Source organism: Tenrec ecaudatus, chromosome 14 (genome assembly GCF_050624435.1).
Source record: "Tenrec ecaudatus isolate mTenEca1 chromosome 14, mTenEca1.hap1, whole genome shotgun sequence".
In the NCBI taxonomy this organism is placed as follows: Eukaryota; Metazoa; Chordata; class Mammalia; order Afrosoricida; family Tenrecidae; genus Tenrec; species Tenrec ecaudatus.
In genome coordinates, this window is record NC_134543.1 from 36,841,921 (window position 1) to 36,866,506 (window position 24,586).

General features: G+C 50.4%; 1 protein-coding gene across 2 annotated transcripts in view; it reads left to right on the plus strand.

Moving 5' to 3' along the window:
* Positions 1-24,586, plus strand: part of ZFYVE26 (zinc finger FYVE-type containing 26) — a 75,556-nt gene that overhangs the window by 19,032 nt on the left and 31,938 nt on the right. For both annotated transcript variants that reach the window (XM_075530512.1, XM_075530511.1), the window contains exons 11-26: positions 1,691-2,290; positions 2,591-2,686; positions 3,642-3,710; positions 4,058-4,209; positions 6,927-7,128; positions 8,092-8,355; positions 10,558-10,677; positions 10,773-10,937; positions 11,704-11,925; positions 12,888-12,990; positions 13,812-14,551; positions 16,796-16,992; positions 18,089-18,193; positions 21,886-22,008; positions 22,511-22,687; positions 23,233-23,479. In XM_075530512.1, coding sequence (XP_075386627.1) covers positions 1,691-2,290; positions 2,591-2,686; positions 3,642-3,710; positions 4,058-4,209; positions 6,927-7,128; positions 8,092-8,355; positions 10,558-10,677; positions 10,773-10,937; positions 11,704-11,925; positions 12,888-12,990; positions 13,812-14,551; positions 16,796-16,992; positions 18,089-18,193; positions 21,886-22,008; positions 22,511-22,687; positions 23,233-23,479 — 3,582 coding nt within the window. The remainder of the gene's footprint in view (positions 1-1,690; positions 2,291-2,590; positions 2,687-3,641; positions 3,711-4,057; positions 4,210-6,926; positions 7,129-8,091; positions 8,356-10,557; positions 10,678-10,772; positions 10,938-11,703; positions 11,926-12,887; positions 12,991-13,811; positions 14,552-16,795; positions 16,993-18,088; positions 18,194-21,885; positions 22,009-22,510; positions 22,688-23,232; positions 23,480-24,586) is intronic.

Below are 24,586 nucleotides of genomic sequence, written 5' to 3' on the forward strand. Positions count from 1 at the left end.
CACAGCTTACAAGGACAGTGCTATGGGGAAAACTCAAGCGTACACGTGGTTTTCTCATTTTAAAAAAGGTGAAATGTCAATTGATGAGAGACCTCATTCTGGATGTCCAGCAACTTCCCGAATGGAGGCACTCATGGTGCATTTGGAGTTCGTTCCACCAGGTCTGATTGTTAATCAAGCTTTCTATTTTGAGTTTCTGAAAAGATTGTCTAACAATGTGTGACAAAAAAGGCTGGTTTGTGGCAGACTGGTTTTGCCACCACAGCAGTGCACCTGCTCACACAGCCATCTCAGTGCATCAGGCTTTGACAAAAAACTAGCACGCCTCTCTTGCCCCCAGCACCTTACCCACCTGACCTTGCTCCATGCAACTTCTTTTTGCTTCCGCGAATGAAGGGGGACATGAAAGATCAGTGATTTGATGAAGTAGAAGAGGTGAAGAAAAAAACAAAGGAGGTGCTGTCAGCCATCCAAAGAGATGCGTTTGAAAAATGTTTCCAAGAATGGAATCACAGATTTGACAAATGGAGAGTATTTTGAAGGCAATAAGGTTGGCTTGTAAAACAAATTTAAATGCATAGCTTTTTTTAAAAATTCTGGTTTTGGGGGGGGGGGGAGGTACCCCCTCATATGTGATACATAAACTGAAGCCAAGTCTTTTTTTTTTAATCATTTTATTGGGACTCGTACAACTCTTATCACAACCCACACATACATCAATTGTGTAAAGCACACTTATACATTCGTTGCCCTCATCATTCTCAAAACACTCGCTTTCTGTCTGGGCTCCTGGAATCAGCTTCTCATTTGTCTTTTTTCCCCCCTCCCCCCCTCATGAACCCTTGATAATTTATAAATTATTATTTTGTCTTATCTTACACTGTCCGACGTCTCCCTTCACCCACTCTTCTGTTGTCCATCCCCCGGGAGGAGGTTATATGTAGATCCTTGTAATTGGTTCTCCGAAACCGATTCTTAAGATGCACTACTTATCTTGCTGAGGGAGAACACTTGTTTTGTTTGGGTTTTTTTGCTGTAACAAACAGAAAATGTATTTTCTTACCGTTGGAAGGCTAGAAGTTCGGATTCAGGGCATCAGCTCTTGGGGAAAGCTCTCTTTCTCTGTTGGCCCTGAAGAAGGGAAAACACTGTTAATGATTTTCATGTTCTGAGATCAATCTCATGGTTGTCAGGTGGCGATGTGAAACATACCAACCTGAGTGGCCAGTGCTCTCTCTTCTGGCTTTGAAATAGACCTTGACCTCTGAGCGTGGTCATGCTTCACCCCCTGAGTATGTCTCAGGAGCCTGGACTAGCCAGTGGCGAGCATTTGGGTACCAAAGCATGAACATAGAATGAGGGATGAGGAGCCTTGTGCTTACATTCCAGGCACTGCACTACGGGGTCCTTGTCAAGCGATAGAAAGTAATGTAACACTAAACAAGTTGTCCCCAAATGGCAAGTGTGCAATCAGCTGCACTTTGAGAGTTTTCTACAAAGAGACACATCTGATGAGCTGTCCCTGGGCCACAACCTCTCTTCCGTTCCTGCCTGGGACCCCAGTACATGGCATCATCCTCAAGGACCAAAGAGAGCTGCGGGATGTTCACATCTGGGAAGTGAAGCTCTAACGGCTGCTTCTCTCTCTTCTCTCTCCGGCTTCCTCTCGCGTTCACGCTCCCGGCTTCAGGTGCTTCCGGGCTCTTCTCCACATACCTGGCCAGGTGTCAACAGTACCTGTGCAGTATTCCCGACCCTTTGTGCCTGGAACTTCTGGAAAACATCTTCTCGTTGCTCCTGGTCACCTCTGCCGATCTTCATGCAGAGCCTCACCTGCCTGAGGATTACGCGGAGGAGGAGGACGTTGAGAGGATGAGCTCCTTGGGGTTGAGGTCCCCCTCAGAGAGCCCGCAGCACACAGCTCAGCCCGAGAGGACGTCAGAACGGGGCTCTCTGGGGATCCCCAGAAGCCTTGCGTATTCCCTTCCAAGCTGTGTGACGGCAGAGCCAAAAGGTCCTCCCGGGCACAGCTTTTTGGACCTGACACACTTTGCTGCTGGGCTCAGTGGCTTCCTGGCAGATGAATTCGCCCTAGGGGCCTTCCTCCGGCTTCTCCAGGAGCGGCTGGATGAGATCAGCAGCCACGTGCCCCTTGAGAAACCCAAGCTGCTGGATGGGCCGGGCTGCCCGGGAAGCAGAGATGGGCTGCCGAGCCGCCTGCACCGGTTTTCCAAGGTTCTCTCTGAGGCCCAGTGGAGATACAAAGTGGTAACCAGCAACCAGAGTGCCGGTGAGAAAGGGAACATCCCCCCTACACACACACACCACCACCACCACCCACCCCCAGAGCTGGTGGGTCCAGACAGTGGGGAGGGAATGGATCCCCTAGGAGCCCGGGAAAAAGCCAGCTGGCATGAGAGTACCCCACAGTTAATTGCACATCCGTATAGCAGCACATGTCAGAACACGGGGCTTCGGCCCCTGTCCCAGAGCCAGCCCTGCGCCTCTCTTTCTACCTGTTGCTCTAGGAAGTGGGTCAGAGCAACATCAGCCCCTTGCCTTCATGATCCTGTGGGGTTTGCTTTTTCAGAGGCTCATCTGACGCCCTCCCAAAGGTACCACCGCCCCATTCCCACACGGAACCCCAGTCTCCGCAGGGCTCGTCGGCCAAGAAGAAGCCGGGCAGGTAAGCTGAAGAGTTCCCTCCCCACATCTTGTCCCCCTTCCCCCCCGCACCAGCAGGGCAGTGTCACCTGTCTTATATTATTTGAACATAAGCACGTGGTCAAAACAAACGACAGTGGCCTGTGACGATCCTATTTCAACTCCTAACTCCTGAGAGCAGCTTCTCAGAAACCCTCCCAGAAAACATGCACTGTCCAACAAGCACAGATTGCCCTTCCATCCACAGAGTTGTATCATAGCAGATATTGAGAACTACGATGTGCATTTTCAGTTATACCCTTTAACATATTAGAGATGTATCATTTAGTGAGAACATGACTTTTCCCCCAGTCATCTTAAAGACTGCTTGGTAATCCAGTGTCATCTGAGCCTGCCCGTCCCCACTCCCCTCTCCTCTTATATAAGCAACGCCATGGTCAACAACAGTGTCCAGGTCGTCCAGACTCCTGTGAGTACATCTCTAGGATGTGTTTCTAGCAGTAAAATTGTGAGGTCACGATGCACAGATATCAAACGTAGATAATAACAAATAGAAACATTTGTATCCCCACCAGTTGTATAGGCATGCCTACTGGACAATGAGTGTGTCAGATTTTCCTAAATCTTTTCTGATCCATCTGTGGAAAACTACATTATTACTTCAGTATTACTTTTGAAGTTGTCTTTTCATGTATTTAAGGCGACTTGTCCTTTCCTGTGGGCTTCCCATTCATGTTCAAGGCCCAGTTTTCATGTTTCTTGTTGTGTTATAAGATGCTCTCTGCAAATTAAGGAAACTCTTTTCTTTTCACACTAGGAACTTCACCATGTGGCTGTAGGAGAAACAGCAGGTGTCACGGTCACTGTGGTCTTCTCAGCCGCAGATGCCATAGACCTTGGCTTTCAAGCTGACTCTATACTTCCTACACCTTAAGTCGCTGATGACTGATTTTCTCCCTTCTTCTTAATACCTCTAGATGGCCGGGACAGAGGTTCCAACCCATCCCTGGAAAATACAAGCAGTGAGCTGAGCACCAGCACTTCAGGTATGGATGATGACAGCGAGCTTCCAGCTCGAAGCAGCTTTGCCCTATTCTGCAGACAGTCATGCAGGGTTCAGCTGAGCAAGGGGAAATGGCTCTTTCACTGGAGTGGGGTTCCCCTCAGCAGAGAGCAACGGTTGTGAGGCCCAGGCAGCCATGGGGACTCACAGTCCTGCATTCCAAGAGAGGAGCATTGGATTGTCCTCCATTGAAGAAAACAGAAAGCCTCGTTTACAGGCCTTCCAGAGAAGGACTTTGATGAGGAAAGAGTTTGGTGGGAGGCGAGAGGGGGATCGTTTCTCTTCCGTTAGCATGGCTTCCCTAGCTCCCACATGCTTGTGTCCCAACAGAGGGGAGTCTGAGCACTGTGTCTGGGCGGAACGAGCTGGAGGGCCGGTTGCAGCCCCAGCCTCAGAGTTCACTCATCCCCATGATGTTCTCCCCACCCGAGTCACTGCTGGCCTCCTGCATCCTCCGCGGGAACTTTGCGGAAGCCCACCAGGTGAGGTGCTAGACACTGAAAGAGTCTAGGCTGTACCATGTCATTGTACAGGAGGGTAAGCCAGTCCCCAGAAAGCTGTTGCCCAGAAGGCCTTGGGTAAAGCTCAAAGGCAAATTCATCCAGTGCCACTCAGGAGCACGTGGGATGCCACGGCCCAATCCAGAGAAGGAGGAGGGAGTGGTACCACATAGGGCCCAGTCCTCAGCGCTGTGGAATTTAGAGACCCAGCCTGGAGGAGATTCAAGATATTGAATCCTTTTAACACGCACAATGTTTTAACAAGATAAATGACACTATTCAGCAACATTCCTACCACTCTGAAAAAAATAAAATATTTGTGTCTCTTTCTTTGTTCTCCCCCCTCTGAACATGCTGGGGGGAAAACAAGCACCACCAACACCCACTGCCAGCAAGTCAATTCCAGTGCATAGGGACCCTATAGAGTTTTCCCGGCGCTCTAGATCTTTGTGGGAGCAGATGAATTGAAACCACCGACCTTGTGGTGAGCAGCCCAGCAGTGCCACCAGGGTTTCTCAGTAGCTACAAAGCCGGGTGTCATTTGTAACAATAAGTAGGGTGTCAGTTCAGGATATAAAGAGTATTGGGGGATGGAAAACTGACCATGTTCATGTTGTATAGGAAAACCAGTACTGGGGTGGAAGTCAGAAAGCTTCTTAGCTCGCTGAACGTCTATCCTCATCTGCAAATTGCAATTAAATACAATGCCTGGTTCTCCTTTCTCACAGGAATGTTAAGAGGATTATAGAAAACCTCTGAGAAATGCAAGAATCTTCTGTTACTTAAGTTTAATAGCTTAGAACCTATTAGACTTACGTTCTTAGGTTTACAACCTTTGGCCCATGCTGTAACACCTGCTGGTCCCTTAATTTATAGGTCAGAAATCTTAAGAATTATTGAGGAAGAAATCCAGGAAGTGATATAATTCTTGCTTAGCTTCCCTGGTCCTTTTAAAGCCTATCAACTTGACTGATACTGCTGGCCACTGTGAAGGTCTGGGCAGGCTGAGACCCTGGCCAGTCTTTTTTATGCCAAATCCAGGGGAAGTGGGCAGAGAAGCTCTCTGATGCTCTGCTCATAAAAGTCCTCTCCTCGTCTTTACCTCCTTGGGCCTTGTTTTGGGGGTTGGTGTCATTTTTTAAGTAAAAAATTCTTTTTAACTTGGTTATAGAGTGTAACTTGTGCAGCTGTAGGAAAATAGCAAATCCTGTCGGCAAGAAACTGAAATAGTGTTGAGCCCCGTCATCTAGAATAACCAGCACTGCAGCTGTCCTATGTTGTCAGGAGCCCCGGTGGTACAGTGGTTAGCACTCAGCTGCTAACCAAAGATGGACGGTCCACAGCCATCAGGGAAAGCCTGGTGAGGTGCCACCATAAAGACGGCAGCCGGGAAAGCCCCACGGGCAGCTCAACCCTGTCCCGTAGGGTCACTGTGAGTCAGAGTCAACTTTTTGATATTGCCCTTATTTTTGAAAGCGCACTATGGCTTTTACATGTGTTGTGGTTAGGTCTGCTGGTTTTGACTCATAGTGACCCGTGTGCAGTAGAATGACACACTGCCCAGTCCACAACATCTTCATAATGTGTATGGTTGAGCCTGTTATTTCAGTCACTGTGCACATCTAGCCACAAGTTTGGCCTTTCAAGCCCACCAGCTGCTCCTCAGGAGAAAGGAGAAGCTGTCTACCCCTGGAAAGACTTACAGTTTCACAAAGCCTGTGTACATAGGCTCACTGTGAGTCAGAATCCACTCAAGGGCAGTGACTTTGGCGTTTTGTTTGTTTCTAACAACAGTTTGATCGGGTAGCTGCCCTTAACCATACAGCCCCTACTGGATGTACTTCCATCCTCTGGTGCCTGAGTAGTTAGTTGGTCTCAACCCTCTAAGAAATCATGCCAAGATGATGCCTTAAGGGTTAAGTCTTTTGAATTTTTTCCTTCATGAAGTTTCTCATAAAAATAACTATCAAAGAATATAAACATTATTAAACATATTCAATATACAATTAAACTATAGATATAAATATATTTAATATAAAAATATTTTTAAAGCTCCTTAGCTTGTCAAATTGCTTTTCAACATCAAGTATAGTAATTAATCCGATGACCATTCCTTGAGGTAGAAAGGAATGTTAATGGTACTTTAATTCCTTGCCTTACTGGTGAAGGAAAACAATTTTTCAAAAGATAATCCCATTATCTGTTCATTCAACTTTCCACAAACTTTTTGAAGTCCCCTCATATGATGGATGTGTGCCCCAATTTGATTCCAATCCACAGGGACTGCAGATGACAGAATAGGACGGCCCCGGCACGGGCCCCGGGCTGGTGATGGTAGCGCATCACCAGCTCTTTGCTGCCCGGAGTAGCTGGTGGGTTTGAACCTTCCATCTTTAATTAGCAGCCCAGCACTTACACCCGGGCTCCTCGTAGGAGTGTTCATTGTATGTATTTCCTCTTTTACACTGTCCACATCTCCTGCCTGTTTTCTACTGAGCCTCTTTTGGTTTTCTTAGCTGACCTTTAGGATTCTTTTTATAATTGACCCGCTTTTCTAAAATCCACAGCTCCCTGGACCCATCAAACAGAGATCTTCAGGCCATGGTCTAATCATTGGCGAGATCTCATGTCCCTAGACCTTCCCCCGACTGAGCACACACACCGCAGGCCAGCTCACCCTCCTCTCTGCCCCACAACAGGTGGTGTTCATGTTCAACCTCAAGTCCTCGCCCAGCTCCGGAGAACTGATGTTCATGGAGCGCTACCAGGAGGTGATCCAGGAGCTAGCCCGAGTAGAGCACAAGATTGAGAGCCAGAGCTCCGATGGGGGTAGCAGCACCATTCGGAGGACTGGCAGTGGCCGCTCAACTCTACAGGCCATCGGCAGCGCCGCGGCGGCAGGTCAGGCAGCAGGGAGAGGACTGTAAGGAGAGGGAGGACCCCCCCCCCCCAATTCACAGGCTCAGTGTGAGCGGGAGCAGAGATCCAAAGCATGACACCTGCTCGGAAGAAGAGGGACCCTGGCATGGCTGGCATGGCTTCTAGCTGCGCCCACATCCTTGACCATGGTGTTCACATACCTGCCACTGAGCTTGGACCGTGTGACTTAACCGAAGAGCGGGAAGAATATTTCCAACTGTGTTGTGTGGTGGGCACTTCCATGGGCTTCAGGGAATAGTTAGGATTTCATTCCCTTCCCATATAATTATTCAGAGATAAAGCGTATTATTGTCCTTTGGTAAAGGTGGTAAAGGCGTTTGCAATGCTGTCTCTGGACAGAGCATCTGTCTTGAACCCTGGCAGTCCTGCCCCAAGACTCATCTTTTCATGATGTCCTGAAAGTGGACCCTTGCCCCAGCTCGTCACCCCTCTCACCTGTCTAGGCTGTACCGTGCAGGTTCACCACCATCGCAGGTTGCCCCCAGACGCTTGTGGCTCCCGCAGAAGCGTCCTTTGCCAGGTCTGCAGAACACGTGAACAGCTTCTCGGTTTTTATATAAGTGAGCGCTTGCTACAAACACAGTTGTCTGCCTGGCCTGTTTAGCAATTTAACTTGGAGGACTTTTCCGTTACTGCACTCCACTCGGGTCCACTCCAAATGTATTACTCAGCCTGCTTCTAGGTCCCATATGGAAGAGCCCCTCCCTCCTCTCCCCGCCTGAAGTTTCCATGGTCCCCGTGCCATCATGTTCCGGCCAGAAGAGCAGGCGATCAGGATGGGACACGCTAAAAGATCTTCCTGCAAAGGAGGTGTCCTGGGCAGAGGACCTTCGCAGTCCTTCCCCTGTCACTGCCTCTCATAAGAAAAGCAGGAGTTGCCATAATTTTAACCCTTTGCTTTTTACCCCCCTGTGGGGTCCCCAGGAATGGTGTTCTACTCCATATCTGATGTGACCGACAAGCTACTCAGCACCTCTGGAGACCCAATCCCCACGCTCCAAGAGGACTTCTGGATAAGCAGCACCCTGGTGGAGGCCACTGCTCCCCTGAAAGAAGTCCTAGACGACTTGAGCCCCCCTGCCATGGCTGCATTTGACCTCGCGTGCTCCCAATGCCAGCTCTGGAAAACATGCAAGCAACTCCTGGAAACCACCGAACGGCGCCTCAGCAGCAGCCTGGAGAGCCGGGGTGAGTGCCCTCCGTTAGCCCGGCCTCTCACCTTCAAATGAGGAGCCATGGTGCCCAGGGGCTGGGGAAGCTGAGCGGAGGGAAGGGAGTTGGGGGCAGAGGGAAGAAGGACTTCAGCTCTCATCCGATGATATGCACACAGTCTGTGATGGGAGTCTTACCTTCTCAGTAACCATTGCAATCTTCAGTCATCTGGGGAACTTCCTTTCTGCTTCATAGATAACTCCAAGGAAGAATTATATATTCAAAAGGGACACAAGTAGAATTTGTGCCACTGAACTGCATGCCCCACCCCCACCAGGTAGATCCCACCTTAACCAACAACCTGGGACAATCTTAGAAAACGAAGTGGATCACATCTGGGGAGGGAGGATGGCACCTGGAGGTTAATCAGCTCCCGCAATGTGTGCATGTAAGTCTTACAAGAATCAGGCGTCAGCAGATAGAGTTGGCAGAGTTCCGGTGCCATCCCTCGTTGATCCCTGTGCCAGACACGGGAAGCATCTAACTAGTGGGGAGAAAGGAGCGTGCTCTAGCCCAGCCCTGTGGGCACAGGTGGGGAATCCGTTGTGATAAGAATTGCCTCTCTATCGGAGGTCTTTCAGGCAGGGGATGGCCTGCACGATCACGTGTGTCATAACTGCCGCGAATACAGAAGATGGGAGAAGAAGTGTCCTAGATGGATGGTGCGGGCAAAGAATCTCGGAAATGTCTTGACTGCCAGAAGAGCAGAACAGTCTGTCTTCGAAGAAGTACCGCTCCTTCGAAGGCCACTCTAACAAGTCTTAGGAGAAGGAATGCTACTTAGGAGCAAGGATAGCGAGAACTTCATCTCACATAGTGTGGACACTGATATCCGGAGAGACCGGTCCCTGGAGAAGGACAGCGTGCTTGGTGAGAAAGGAGGGAGGCCCCCAGGAAGAGGACACAGCAGCTGCCACAAGGGTCCCAAACAGCAGCGACACTTGTGAAGACGGCACAGGTCCAGGCAGTGCTCCACTCCATTGTGCAGAGTGGCTGTCACTTGGAACCAACTCGACGGCACCTAGCAACCACCGTGCACCCTGTGTGCCAGACACTGAACTGAGCATTTGCTACCTAGGACTTCACTTGAGACTCACAAGACCCCGATGGGCAAGGCTTAGGAGCCATTCTACTCCGATCCAGCCTCGTGAACAAAAGGAAGCCGTTTTCCCAAATATGAGTATATCCACACACATACTGTATATACTCGTGTATAAGCCAAGTTTGTCAGCACATTTTTATGTGGTTTTTGTGGTAAAATTAGGTGCGTCAGCTAATATTTGGGTTGGCTTATACTCACGTATATATGAGATATATATATATTTGGAGCACAATTTAATCCATACCATCCCTTCAAGGTGATCACATGTATACGGGGGTACAAGAGCAAAATGAAGTTGTTACATAAAGTTGTTTATCGTCTAGTCAAAATGTCCCAAATCAAAAAAGGATGCTGACTTCTCACGACCCTATACTGGGAACAACTGCCCCTGGGGTGTCTGAGTCTGTGACAGTTTACGAAGTTGAGAGCCCGTCTTTCTCCCTTGGAGCGCTGTCAACCTGGGGGGTTGCGGCCCAGCACGTTACCACTACGTCCCGAGGGCTCCTTGTCAAGATGTCCAGATCCCACTTATTAGAGAATCCAGGGAGACAGTTATGATCTCAGCGCAAGTTCATGGCTGAGAGCAGTACTGTGACAAATTTGTGAGAAGCTTCCACTTGGCATGGGACTGCAATTCTGTAAGAGCACAAGGAGGCTGCTGGGGCCATCTGGCTGCGATGTCTGTCACCCTATGCTCCGGCTGGTTGGGCTAGCGAGGCAGGTGTCCCTTCTTCCTTCCCGATGCTGTGCACTCAGTTGAAGAGGACGACCGTCCCCAGTGGAAGGATGATGGCGCTCAGGTCAGGGGGGTAGGTGAGGTGCTGCACTCCCCTTCTAGAACCTTCCCTGCAGAGTGCAGGGAAGATCAGGGCCGCCCCTGTTGGTGACATCAGGATTGCCGATGCTAGCCCTGGAATCTCAAGTGTAAGGTAAAGGAGGTATGCTGGGTGTCACCCCAAAGGGCCCAGCATGTGTGTCCTCCACAACACTGAAGAAAATAAAAGACGCCAGTAAATACTGAGCCTCCATCTCCAAAAGCCCCTTTCTCCTGCCTAACCCCCTTCCTTCATTTCCAGGTCGCCGGCTAGACCACGGGCTGCCCAGTGCTGACGGTATCCGAGGATTCCCCGCTGTTCTTCAGCAAATCAGTAAGATTCTCAGTTACCCACTTACCTCAGCAGGACAAACTAAATCGGGTGAGTTGCTTTTCACCCCTTTTATTTTCACCTGGAATTGGGGCATTGGATCAGCGTCGTCAGGCCACGCTTTCCCTCCCGCCTGCGCCCCACAGAGAATGGAGAGGAGAAGGGCGGCGGGCCCCCACGGCACAGCATCAGCGAGCTCCTCCAAATGTGCTGGCCCAGCCTCACCGAGGACTGTGTCGCCAGCCAGGTCGCCCTCTCCCAGCAGCTCGAGCAGGTCCTTCAGTTACTGAGAGAGGCACTAGAGCAGCCAGGTAAGCCCCGCCCCTCCCCAACTCAGCCCCCACCGCCCCACTTCCTCTCAGAAGTACACACAGGCTGATGGCGGGGTGGGAGGAGGAGCAAGCAGCTGAGAGTGGAGGAGAAATTTGGAGCAGAGACTACACACCACTCTGTCAGCCAGGCCCTATCTCATAACCCACTCGTCATCTGCTGCCCTGCCTGTCCACTAGTCGATACATCTTTGCATTCCTCGTGGGGACCAGCCTGAGCCAGGACTCGGTCAGCCCCTTCTCTGCAGGAAGCCTGTTTCAACCCAGGCGTCCCAGGCTGAACGCGAAAGTGTTGTTGGGTGGCTGGCAAGTTGAGTCTGACTCATGGCTGCCCCATGTGGCTGGGTGAAACTGCCCCCTGGGGTGCTTTACATTTTTAATGAGATTTATGGAACCAGATGACCAGTCTTTCTGTGGCAGAGCCGTCAGGGAAGTGTAGGGGGCTGAACTGACAACCTTTCCGTTAGCAAATGAGCACTTAACCATTGTGCTACGAGGGGTCCTTGAAAGCAGAACTATGTGCCCTGATTTCTTCAGGCCCAAGCTCTTCCTAGCTGAGAATTGCTTGCCTGGGTGGTGTGTTAGGATGTTTATAGCTGCTATGGGGATAGAGTGTTCAGATTACAGGAGGGCCCCTTGTAATGCGGCGTATGGGAGGCCTAGTTCACATGTTGCTGTGGAACCTGGCCCAAACCTGGGGGCGCAGACTAAAGCCCGCATGCCTCCTCCCTCCACGACCCCCTCTCAGATCCCAAGAGTACCCCACTCTCCTCCCTGGTGGAGCAGGCGTCCCAAAAGACTCCTGAGGCGGGAACCCATCCTGTGCATGTCCAGACCCAGCTCCTTCAGAAGCTCCTGACTAAACAGAGCCCAGGCGGTGGCGGCGGGCAGGCTGACTACGTGGGCACCTTCGCTGGTTACTGCAGCACCCTGTCAGCGGTGCTCCTGCGCAGTCTGAGCTCGGAGCCTGGTGAGTCGAACTTGGAGGAAATGGAGTCGAGGCTGACCTGCCTGCTTCACGGACTGGGTTTAGGGCTAGCACAAGACCAGAATCTAGACTAAGGTGATCCAGTGATAGCAGTCACGGGGGCATTCGATTTGCCAGGCCTTCCCGGCTTTCCCTCTGGTCTGACTTGAGTCCCCGAGTGTGAGTTGCCTGCACTCCGTCAGGCTGAAGAAGGCATCAGATGGCCCCACCTGCCTCTGTAGTCCCTCGGTGGCTGGAGGCTTCTGAGCAGTGGGTTGGGGGAGGCACAGAGGAACTAGTGGCCATTGTCAGCATGAGGAGCCCCTTCACCTGGACTGAGTCAGAGATGGGCCCTCAATGGCGATCTTCATGGTGACATGGCTCTTTTTACCTTGATTTTGGAAAGCATGAGTTTAAGCAAGGGTCCGGGTAGACTAGAGAAACAAATCCAAGGAGACTCATGTATGAAGAAAGAGATTCATATACAAGAGCAAGTGAATATTGAGAAAACATCCCAGTCCAGATCAAGTCCATAAGTCCGATATTAGCTTATATGTCTGATACCAATCTAGAGAGTCCTCTTCAGACTCATGAAACACATGCAGTGACACTGAATGCAGGAAGATTGATCACAGGCCAGTGGGTGGAAGGTCTTGTGGATCCAGTGGCAGCAGAAGCATGTCAGCACTGGCACGGGTCTACATGTGGCTCCTCCAGCTCCAGAGCTCTAGCGTAGCTCCATGTGTCTTGTCCTCAGAAATGTCTCTCAGGGAGTGAGCCTGTGTCCTGCATCCAGTGAGCTATTTACCTCCTTAGTGCCTCCAAATGAGGTCATCAAGCTACGACCTGATTGACAGACAAAACATCACCCCTACACTCTTAAGTCTCAAATTGACAACAGATTATGTAACCACCACAAGGTGCGCTCGGCAGTACAGCCAAAGCTCATGTCTTTACCTTTGCAGATCAGGTGGCGGTCAAAGTAGGAAACCCCTTTGTCCTCCTGCAACAGAGCCCTTCCCAACTGGTGTCACACCTCCTGCTCGAGAGACAAGTGCCCCCGGACAGGTAGGATGTGGCTCCCACGGGGCCTCCCATGTCATTCCACCAAGCCATCAGAGCCTTCTGACAGGGTGCTCAGGTGTGGGTACGTCTCCCAGAACTTGCCCTTAATTTGCATGCACTCTTAGATGATATGTTAAACTTCAGTATTCTCCCCCATGCCCACCCGCTCCAGGGTACTTATCCTGCCACTTTATTCTTCATGTATAAAAGGAGGTCTAGACAGAGGTTATTTTAGCCTTGTACAGACCAGCACAAGATCAGCAAAGGCCATTGGTCACCAGTTGGAGACTAGTTCAATGATGGTTCCCCCTCCCCGCCCCCCCCCCCCCCGTCACTAACACGCCACCACTGTAAGACAGAGCAAAGCCTTTCTGCAGAGCAGGAGTCCTCAACCTTTTAAAACAGGGGGCCAGTTCACTGTCCCTCAGACCCATTGGAGGGCTGTACTCTAGGTTTTTTTAAAAAAACTATGAACAAATTCCTATGCACACTGCACATATCTTATTTTGAAGTAAAAAACAAACGGGGAAAAAACACCTGACGGGCCAGATAAATGTCCTCTGCGCGCCACGTGTGACCCATGGGCCGTGGTGTGAGGACGCCTGCTGTAGAGGGATGTGAGAAAGTCTCCCAAACATGTTATGTCATGAAATCAAACATCAGGGCAGAGCAGGATGTCTAATACTTTCATGTTTAATGTGCGTGGGCGCAGGGGGTAGGCGGAAGCAACAGTTAAGAGCCTGCGTGGCCATTTGCTTGTGCAAAGCGGAGGGACTTCTGAGCGATACACCCAGGCCCTGCATGCCTCTGCTCTCTCCCTGCAGGCTGGCAGGCCTGCTGGCCCATGAGGGTCTTCCCCTGAGTGTGCCACAGGTCATCGTCCACTGCTGCTGCGAGCCCCTTGCCCTCTGCTCTTCCCAGCAAAGCCAGCAGACATCATCCCTCCTGACCCACCTCGACCTCCTGGCCCACCTACACTGCCTGGATCACCTCCCGCTGTCTCACGCTCTGAGCTCCTCCAGGCCAACCGAGAGGACCCCACTGGAGAAGAAGCCCCAGTGCTCCCCAAGGGATTCGGCACCCACAGCCCTCACCTCCTCTGCCTTGGCCTTCCTCAAGTCCCGCTCAAAGCTGCTGGCTGTGGTGGCCTGCCTGGGGGCCTCCCGCGGGGCAAAGCCCAGCAAGCCCGGCTTGTCGTGGAAGGAGCTTCGGGGCCGCAGGGAGGTCCCTCTGACTGCAGAGCAGGTCGCCCGAGAGTGTGAGCGCCTCCTGGAACAGTTTCCCACGCTCGCTGCCGCCCTCCTGGCTGCCTGGAAGCCCCTCCTCGGCTGCACCGAGCCGGGGCAGAGTCTGCCAGGAAGTCTCTGTGGTCGGGCCAGTCTCTCGACTCTCCTCCTGGGCCTGCATTCTCCCACGGCTGTGGACGTGCTGAGCGAGGCCTTCGAGGAGGCTCTGGTGGCCAGAGATTGGCTCCGGGCCCTGCAGCTCATGGATGAGTACGGGCGCGACGCAGCCGGGCTGAGCGGCATAAAGGACATGCTCCTGAGCTGTGCTGCAGCACATGGTGAGCTGAGGCGGGCCTTCCTTTCCTAGGGCTGGACACAGCAGGCCCCCGACCACATGCTGTACCCAACACGCAGCACCTCACACAGTCATGAGAGCTGGAGGAGTCCAAGGCTCCGAGCGGCCAGGAAACTTGCCCAGGATGATACCTGAGAACCCACATCCACCTGACTTTAGACAGGCACACAGAACCTGTATGCACAACCCTGCACATCAGAATCTCTGTGGAATTTTAAAAGCTACAAATAATCTGGACTCCAGCCCCACAGGCCCAGGGTGAGGTTCAGGCCAAGTGTTCATGTTAACACAGGTGTCAGCAGTGGGACACTGCCAGGTGGGGCAACAGCAGCATGGCCCCAGGCTTCACCGTGGTGGCCTGTGTCACCCACCCGTCATGATGAGGCCTCCGCTTCTCCAGAGAGGAGCTGCAGGGTGTTGCAGGAGGCAGGGTAGGGTCAGACTGCTCAGCCCATCAAGCGGGGGTTTGATCGCTGGCCCAAACCATGGAAAGTGGCATCGCGAGTCACTGCACTGGCCGACTCCAACACTAGTGAGTCCACTGGGAGTCAGCAAGCTTTCTCGGAAGGGCTTCACTGGCCACACTGTCTCAGTCGCCATATCTCTAGCCCTAGATCATAAAAGCCCAAACCAGTGAGCATGGCTGTGTGCCAATAAAGCTTGATTGATAAAAATAGTCTCTGGACCTATTGGACCACCCCTGCTTGTAAAGCACCCCCGATTGTGTGCATGCCCAGTGTTGAAAGCCAATGATCTATAACATCCCACCAGTGTAGCAAGAGTCCAGTTAGCTAGGCAAAAAAAAAAAAGCCCAGTGCCCTGGAGTCGATTCCAGCCGTCCAGCACAGAGGAGAACTGCTCCGTGGTCGCTGGGACTCAAACAGTCTCGTCTTCCTCCAGCAGAACCACTGGGAGCACTGAACCACTGGCCTAAGGGTTAGGAACCCAGTGCTTAACCCCTTGTGTCACCAGGGTGTGCTGTTGAGAATACGTAGCTTGTTGGTAAGAAGACCTCAGTTTGGAAAGAGGAGAACCCCTACCTGAGAAGGTGGCGGAATCCCGTGTGGCTCTATCTTCTTTACTAGCAGTCTGGTTTTTGGGCCTGTGAAATGAATGTCTGCCAGAGAGCACCACTAAGTAATGGCCAGGGAATAAGACTAGGATACTGGGGTCACTTTGAAGTTGTGGAACTGAAATCGTAGGGAAAATCAAGTCCTGCTGAGGAGCTGAGCCTGAAACCGTATTAAATGCGGAACAGAGCAGAACTTGGAAGGCTTCACTTTTCCTGTCTCTCCCTTCCCTCCTTGTGCCTGCCTTCCCCTTCTTCCCTTTCGCAATGTTTTCCCCGTTCCTCTCCCTTCTAAAAGTCCCAGGACTGTGACCAGGCTTCCTTGTCTGCAATGTTACTAGAGAATAAAGCCAGCTGAGGTCAGGTAGCTCGTCGGACCGCCCAAGCTCCCTTTCCGTGTAACTGAACAGAACATTTCTTTTTTTAAAAAAACATTTTATTAGGGGTTCATACAACTCTTATCACAATCCATACATACATCAATTGTATAAAGCACATCTGTACATTCTTTGCCCTCATCATTTTTCTTCCTTTCTTTTTTTACATTTTATTAGGGGCTCATACAACTCTTATCACAATCCACACATATACATACATCAATTGTATAAAGCACATCTGTACATTCTTTGCCCTAATCACTCAAAGCATTTGCAACAGAACATTTCTTAAGGAATAACCTGGCCTTGAAGCCTCCCAGTGCCAGACTCTCTGTCTTTGAGCATCTTTTTTTTTTTAATTAAAAGATCATTTTATTGGGAGTCCTTACAGCTCTTATAGCGATCCGTGTTCATCAGGTGAATCAAACATACATGTACATGTGTTGTCAGCATTCTTTTCATTTACTTACTGAGCCCTTCGTGTCAGCTCCTTTTCCCTCCTCCCACCCCACTTGTGACTCCTTGATAAATTGTAGATTATTTTTATTTTCATATCTTATACCGACCACTTGTCTCCCTTCCCCTACAGTTTCTGTTGTTCATCCCCCTGAAGGGGGAGGGTGTGGTTATGTGCCAATCATTGCGATCTGTTCCCCCTTCCTCCCCTCCTCTCCCCACCTTTCCCCTACCCTTCTGGTATCCCCACTCCCATTCCTCTTCTTGGATTCCATATGTCGTGATCTCTTATCTGTACCTGTTGGGCATCTTTTTTGTCTTGTAGACAAAGAAGGTTGGCAATACCTGTTTGCCGTGAAGGATGCGTCTCTGAGAAGTCAGCTGACCCTACAGTGTGTGGGCAGGTGGCCTCTAGAGGCATGCCTGGAGATCCTGGCCTATTGCCTGTCGGACTCCGCTGTCCAGGAAGGACTGAAGTCTGAGCTGCAGAGAAAGCTGGCCGAGCTGCGGGTGTATCAGAAGGTATCCTTCCTGGCACCAGGAGAAAGGAGATAATCTCCCCCTTATTGCCAACCACAACCTATTCGCAGGTGATAGGAGATTTTAAGAAACACAAAACCTGAGTTTGGCATTGGCTCTACAACTGGCCTCTGTCCTGAGAGTCACAGTAAGGAGGCCTCCCATCTGATTCCTGGCTGATGTCGCCCTTGCATTTTGAGGAAAGTGGTTTTATTTACATAATTTGAAATGCATAGGTATCAAATGAGTAAGAATTATAACACCATTAATGTTGACTGGTGCTTTACAGTTCTCAAAGGTTTTTCCCTGTGGTACACATACCTTTTGTGTATGCTTTAGGTATCAGAAGTCCTTTGTGAAGCTGGTTTTTAAATGACAGCTAAATTTCAAGAATTTTAAAGGATGAGTCAAAGTGACTATTTCAGAAAAGAAAGACTACATGGGGCATATGTTACATTCCAGAGCAAGAAGCAAGGAGACACACTTTAGGGTCCAGCTACGAAACAAGTCAAGGATGTAGGCTGATTGTGTCGTCTGTATGGAGGCCCACAGGGTGAATGAAAATGGCAGGAGGGGCGGGCTTGTATTTCTCACTTCTGCACGCAGAGCTGACTTGCTGCATGCGAGGCACACCTGTGGAGCACGCCAACCAAAAGACTCTTCTGGGCCAAGTTTTGAGGTGAAGGAGCTTGGGGAGTAGCCCTCAAAGGCTTGCACAAGCTGGGAGTCATGGAAACCTCCCAGAATTGCCCTACCAAGTGGAAGGCCCCCACCCTAGTCTCCCCACTCAGCCTGACTCCCTGATTCTCAGAGGAACTTCAGAAAGCTCTGGGAAATTCCCACTCCCTTTTCATTCCATTTGCCACAACTTTTTTTTTTTAAGCATCCCTCTCCTTCTTTCAGGATAGGTTGTCTTGTAACGATGGGGAGAGGGTTTCGCTGTTTCCTCAGTAGCGCTAACGATTCTTCTTCCTGGGCAGCTCCAACAGCCTGCCTGCTGGGCGCGGGTCTGGGGCTGACCCTTCTCCTGGGAACCCCAGTGAATTCTTCAGAGGCGCTGTGGCAGTGCTGTGTGACAGATCTTTCGGTCTTCCCGTAGATTCTAGCTCTGCCGGCTGCCCCCACCTGGTGTGACTGGCAGGCCCTGAGGAGCTGCTGCGTTGAAGATCCATCAACGGTCATGAACGTGATTCTGGAAGCTAAGGTACTATTTTCCTGGCTGGTCTTCCCCTTCACCACCGCCCCAGTATTGAGCGCCTCAGCTGCTGGTGGTGACCGCTTTCCACATTGTCAGCGTCGCATAGTTGTGTGAACACTATGCCACCTTCTGTTCTTCTTTGTTTCCTAGTGATCGTATCTCGCTTTGGTGAAGCTTTATACAGCAGTGTAGGCTCCCCTCCAGCAATTGCTCCCCAGGATGCTCAGTGACATTGGTTACGTTGCTCAGAACTGTGAGCATTCGCATGACTTCCGTTCTGACCCTGTGGCCCCGTACTTTCTCGTCTGGTTTACAGTCATCGTTGGCCTTTGGGTCACATATCGGTGTTATGTTTTTGAAGGAGCATAGTACTTAAAAAACAGGTGATTCGCGTGATTTCTTGAGCCAACTTCTTATTTAGCTGCCAGGTGAGTTCAGGGGCCAGAGTTCGTTTTCAAGATTGAGAGCAGTGGTTCTCCACCTTCCTCATGCCTCCACCCTTTCAGACAGTTCCTCATGCGGTGGTGACCCCCCAGCCATGAAATTATTTTCGTTGCTACTTCATCGCTGTCATTGTGCTGCTGTTATGACTAGGGCGACCCCTGTGAAAGGGTCGTTTGACTCCCAGGTTGAGAACCACTGGTTGAAAGAATATCTCAATGCCCTGGTCTCAGAGAGTCCTCCAGTCTCACTTAGGCCAGGGGGGCTGGTTGGGTTGTTTTTATGAGTTTGAGATTCTGTCCCACTTTGCTCTCCCATTCTCTCTGGGCCCATTTCCCACGGCCCTGACAGCAGCAGTCAGTGGTGGCAGGTGGGCACCCTCTGGTCTTCCTGGTCTCTGGAGTGATGGGGGTGTGTGGTTTGCAGTGGGTTTGTCCTGTGGCCACATATTTTTTTTAAAAATTCATTTTCCCATTCTTTTTTATTGTTGTTGTTTTGTTTACCAACATTCAGAGAAGTATAGAACATAATATAATTGACTACTTTTGTGCTTGCACCAACTTCACATTGTAACAACATGCAGTATGGTTTTAATCAAAATCACTAAGGGCGGCCAGTATATGTCTTCCCAACCCCATTTCCCTCCTCTTTTCCTCTATAAGAAAACCCTCATCCCCAGTCTGGCATTTATATTTGTGTATTCCTAGGTCAGATATTTACCGAGTGACAATGTACCTCATAACCATTTATACTAGTAATTGTAACAATGTATACACCTCTTAGCAAGCTAAAAAATAGAAAGAACCAAACTCACAGCCAGTGAATTGATTGGACTTATAACTCTTTCCGGGGTAGAAAGCATTGTTTTTATTGCAGGGAACAGCTCGCGGTTCAGAACTTCTGGTCTTGCGCAGTAGGAGCCCCCCCATGTAAACCACAATGCCACCAGGAGTCCCCTGTGACAATAACCAAACTCACTGCTGACTCCTCTCGGCCCCTGTGGTTTTCCGAGACTGTTAACTGTGGGAGTAGAAAGCCCAGTCTTTTCTGTGGAGCCTCTGCTGGTTTCAAATGGCGACCACTCAGATCAACGCCAACATGTAACCGCTAGTAGTATATCTCAGGCTTTCAAAGTATATATTAAACTCATCCAACTATATGTGTCTTTCTGCAACTTGTTTTGTTTTGTTTTTTTCAGTGAAGCACATATCTTTTTGAGATCTAGCCATGTTGTTTATACAGCGGCTGACCATGTAACCATTGCTTGTATGGAGATAAACCCAAACCTATCGCCATTGGTCCTGACTCAGAGGGACCCTGTCGGGCACAGTAGAATTGCCCCTGTGTTTTCCCCAAGGCTACACATCTGTACATACAGGAGCAGTAGCCTTCATCTTTCTCCTGCAAAGTGAATGGTGGATTTGAACAGCTGACCTTGCAGTTAGCAGGTGTAGCTCAAGGTGTAACCCACTGCATACACCACTAGAGCTCTTTTGTATGGATTGGGAGCATAGTATTTACCCACGCTCCTGTCGGGGGGCTTCTAGGTGACCATCAGTTTTTAAATCGCTACCAACTTTAAAAAGCTGGCCACACCATCTAGCTCAGAAGCAAAAAAGCCCACATGGAAGAAGCACACCAGCCAGTGCGATCAGAGGTGCCAAAGGGACCAGGTATAAGGCATCATGCAAAAAAAAAAAAGAAAGAATATGTGTGTGTGTGTGTGTGTGTGTGTGTGTGTGTGTGTGTGTGTGTGTATATATACCACATTGAATGAAGGGGGAAGTTTAGAGTGGAGACCCAAGGCCCAAGTGTCGGCCACTGGAGATCCCCTCATAGAGGGGTTTAGGAGAGGAGATGGGTCAGTCAGGGTGCAAGGTAGTACCGACGAAGAGCACAGCTTTCCCCCAGATCCTGGATGCTTCCTCCCCCCAACTACCATGATCCGAATTCTACCTTGCAGGGCTGGATAGGGCAGAGGTTGTACACTGGTACATATGAGGGCTGGAGGCACAGGGAATCCAGGGTTGATGATACCTTCAGGACCAAAGGTGTGAGGGGCGATGCTGGGAGAGTGTAGGGTGAGTGGGTTGGAAAGGGGGAACTGATTACAGGGATCCACATGTGACCTCCTCCCTGGGAGAGGGACGGCAGAGAAGGGGGGGAAGGGAGACTCTGGATAGAGCAAGATATGACAAAATAACAAAGTATAAATTACAAAGGGCACATGAGGGAGGGGGGAGCGGGGAGGGAGGGGAAAAAAAAGAGGACCTGATGCAAAGGGCTTAAGTGGAGAGCAAATGCTTTGAGAATGATTGGGGCGGGGAATGTATGGATGTGCTTTATACAATTGATGTATGTATATGTATGGATTGTGATAAGAGTTGTATGAGTCCCTAATAAAATGTAAAAAAAGAAAAGGGAAAAAAAAGAAAGAAAGAAAAGAAAATGATTAGGGCAAAGAATGTACAGATGCGCTTTACACAATTGATGTATGTATATGTGTGGATTGTGATAAGAGTTGTATGAGCCCCTAATAAAACGTTTTTAAAAAAAAAGAAACACACACACAAAGAAAAAAGCTGGCCACAGTTGCTTGTGCTCGTGGGTGCGGTTTTATACACTATGCAGAGTTTTGCTGTGGCTTGGAGTCAACTCGATGGCTGTGAGCTTGGCTTTGGCTTTGTAGACTTGGGGACAGAGTAGGCCTACAGTGGGAGGATTGCAGCCTCGCGCTCATACACGGGGGCCTCCTCACCTCTACTAAGACGTTGCCAGGTGCTGCTCAAGCGGGTTGTCCCGGTTGTATTCTCACCCACGGTGTGTGTTGCTCCGCATTCCCGCCAACTTCTGATATTATTTAGCTTTTCACGTTTTGCCAGTTGGCTGGCATCTCGTTGCTGTCTTAATTCGTATTTCATCGGTTTACTCTTGAGTATGAATGTGTGGCTCGTGAATATGATAAAGATGAATGTAAATATGAATGTGTGCTGACTGGGCCATTATTGGAGTCCCTAGGTGGCACTGGGCAAACAAGAGATGGGCAGTTTGATTCCACCTGGCACCTGGGGCTCAACTTTCGAGAGATCACAGCCCTTTGAGTTTACGTTCCCGTGCTAATGTCATGGTAAAGTGCCCACCAGCTACCACCAGCTTTCAGCAGACTGGAGACCACACCAAGAGCAATCAGGCAAAAGCTGGATGAGTGACAGGGCCAGTGATGCAAAGGTATTGATGATGTGTGTGTTTCCTTCCAGGAGTACGGCCTGTGCGAAGAGTGGGGCTGCCTGTACCCCATTCCTAGAGAACATTTAATCAGCTTACATCGGAATCATCTTCTCCACCTCCTAGAAAGAGGAGATTCCGAGAAGGCTCTGCAAGTAAGCCTCTGCTGCTTCCCATTTCTGTTTTAGGGAGGGAGATCTGCCCCTCAGATCTGACTGGAAGGTGCCTCCCTCATGCTCAGGTGCCCAGTGAGTAGGTGGGCTCAGGAGTCTGCTGAACTCTGGTCTTGTCAAATCATTCCAACGTTTGTGATGCTGCCGGGGTGAAAACTGAGTAGACAGAAGGGATGAGTACAGATGTTGGTTTCTCAAACAAAATAAGTCCCCTTAAGGGCTCTTCGTAGGAGCCCTGGTGGCGCAGTGACTACGAGTTGGGTTGCGGTCCACCAGGTCCACAGTTCGAAACCACCAGCTCCGTGGGAGAGAAAAGGGGCTTTCTACTCCTGTAAACAGTGACAGTACTTGGAGACCCCCGAGGGCAGTTCTGCCCTGTCTTCTGGGGTCACTATGAGTCAGAGCTGACGCGCAGGTAATGAGTTCGTGTGTAAAGGGATGTTCTATAGCCCATACCTGCTTCCTTTACCGTTTCCTGCAACAGCTCCTGCACAGGATCTCTGACCCCACCATGTGCCTTGAAGTCACCGAGCAGTCTCTTGACCAGCACCCTAGCCTGGCCACTTCCCACTTCCTGGCCAACTACCTCACCACCCACTTCTACCAACAACTGACTGCTGCCCGACACCACGAAATCCAGGCGCTGTACATGGGATCCAAGGTAAGGCAGCAGGAGGGCCCTCAGGATGTCCACAGACATCACCTTGTGTCGCCCATTGTGAGTGACGCCGCAAATGGACAGGACAGTGCCATTGAGCATCAGGTAGATCAACCACACCCAGAGGGTTTAGGCCAGGGGACAGCAAATGACAGCCTCGGGACCACAGCCGGTCTTCTTCCTGCTTTGGTAAAGCAAGTTTTATTGGAGGAGGAGCACCCACTCTTTTCATGCTGTTGCCAGAGTTACATAGCTGCACCCACAAAATAGGGACCCACAAAGCCTCAAGTATTTACTGTCTTGCTCGTTGCAGAAAAGCTTCCCCACTCCTCCTCTTGGGGAAGGTACTTGGATTACTTCTTAATCACCACCTGTAGGATTTGGATGGGCATTCAGCCTTCTTTCTAAAAGCCTACTCGCCAGTGTCAGGAGTTGCCTATCTGGATCTGCCTTTCAGTGTAGCACACGTCTTCTCTTCCCAGTAAGAGTCTCAGATCATTTTCTACAATTGGTGTCCTCTTTCCTTCACCCCCTTCCCCCCCAAACAGATCCTGCTGACCCTGCCTGAGCAGCACCGAGCCAGCTATGCCCACTTGTCCTCTCGCCCCCTGCTCATGCTGGAACAGCTGCTGATGAACATGAAAGTGGACTGGGCCACTGTGGCCGTGCGTGTGCTGCACCAGCTCCCAGCCGGGCAGGAGATTGGCTTCACCATGGAGGAGGTTGACTCCCTGCTTTCCCACTATGCCGGGAAAGCCCTGGACTTCCTGTACCCTCTGAGAGAGAAACGATCAGGTAAGTTCCAAAAAGGCAGCTTTTCCCTCCTTTCTAGCTGGGGATTTCCTTGGGGCAAGACATCCCCGGGTGCATTCTTACTTGTGTCATGTTGAGTTGACTGAGAGTGAAAAGAGCCCGCTTCAGGAAAGGTAGCTCTTTATTGTAACAGGAAGAGGACTCTCAGGAAGTAGCAGGCTAACCAGAACTAAAGAGTAGTGAGATGGCTGCAGGTCAGCTCTGGTGGGGTGGTAGATTGCATGTGGCCTACTAGCCAGAAAGTCAGCAGTTTAAAACCATCAGGTGCTCCACAGGAGAAAGAGGATGCTTTCCTGCCGTAATGAGTTACCATCTTGGAAACCCACAGAGGGCAGTTCTACTCTGTCCTGTAGAATCACTGTGAGCCAGAACTGAGATGCCCTGGTGGTGGTGTTGGGTCAGCATTGGACTACAAACCACAAGGTTGGTAGTTCACACCCACCAGCCACTCCACAGGAGAAAAATGAGACTCTCTGCTCCCATAATATTTACAAGCTCAGAAACCCTCTGTAGGGCTCATAGGAGTCGGAGGCCACAGGATGGCCGTAGGTTTGGTTTTGGTTAGATAACCACTAAGGAGCCCTGGTGAAGCAAATGGCAAGTGCTCAACTGCTAACCAAAAATGTGGTCATTCAAACACGTGCAATAGCTTCACATGGGGGAAAGCTCTGGCAACCGACTCCCATAAAGATGGTTGTTGTTAGGTGCTGTCCCAAGCCATAGCCACCCTATGTACATTAGAACCAAACACCCTGGTCCTGCACCTTCCTCAGAGTCCTTGTCATGTTTGAAAGCGGTGCTGCAGCCACTGTGTCAGTCCACTCCATTCTTTGTCACTGACTCTCACTCTCCCGAGCATTACGCCCTGCAACAGGGACGAATCCCTCCTGATGACGTGGCCAGAGTCCCTCCGGACTCTCTGCAGCCTCCATTCCAGAGGGCACTCGGGCGGTGGCTCTTCCGAGACAGGGGTGTTCCTTCTTCTGGCAGCTCGTGTACATGTCATATTCCTCACCAACACCACAATCAAATGCTCGGTCTTCCTTATTCATTGCCCACCTTTCACGAGCATATGAGGCGGTTAAAAGT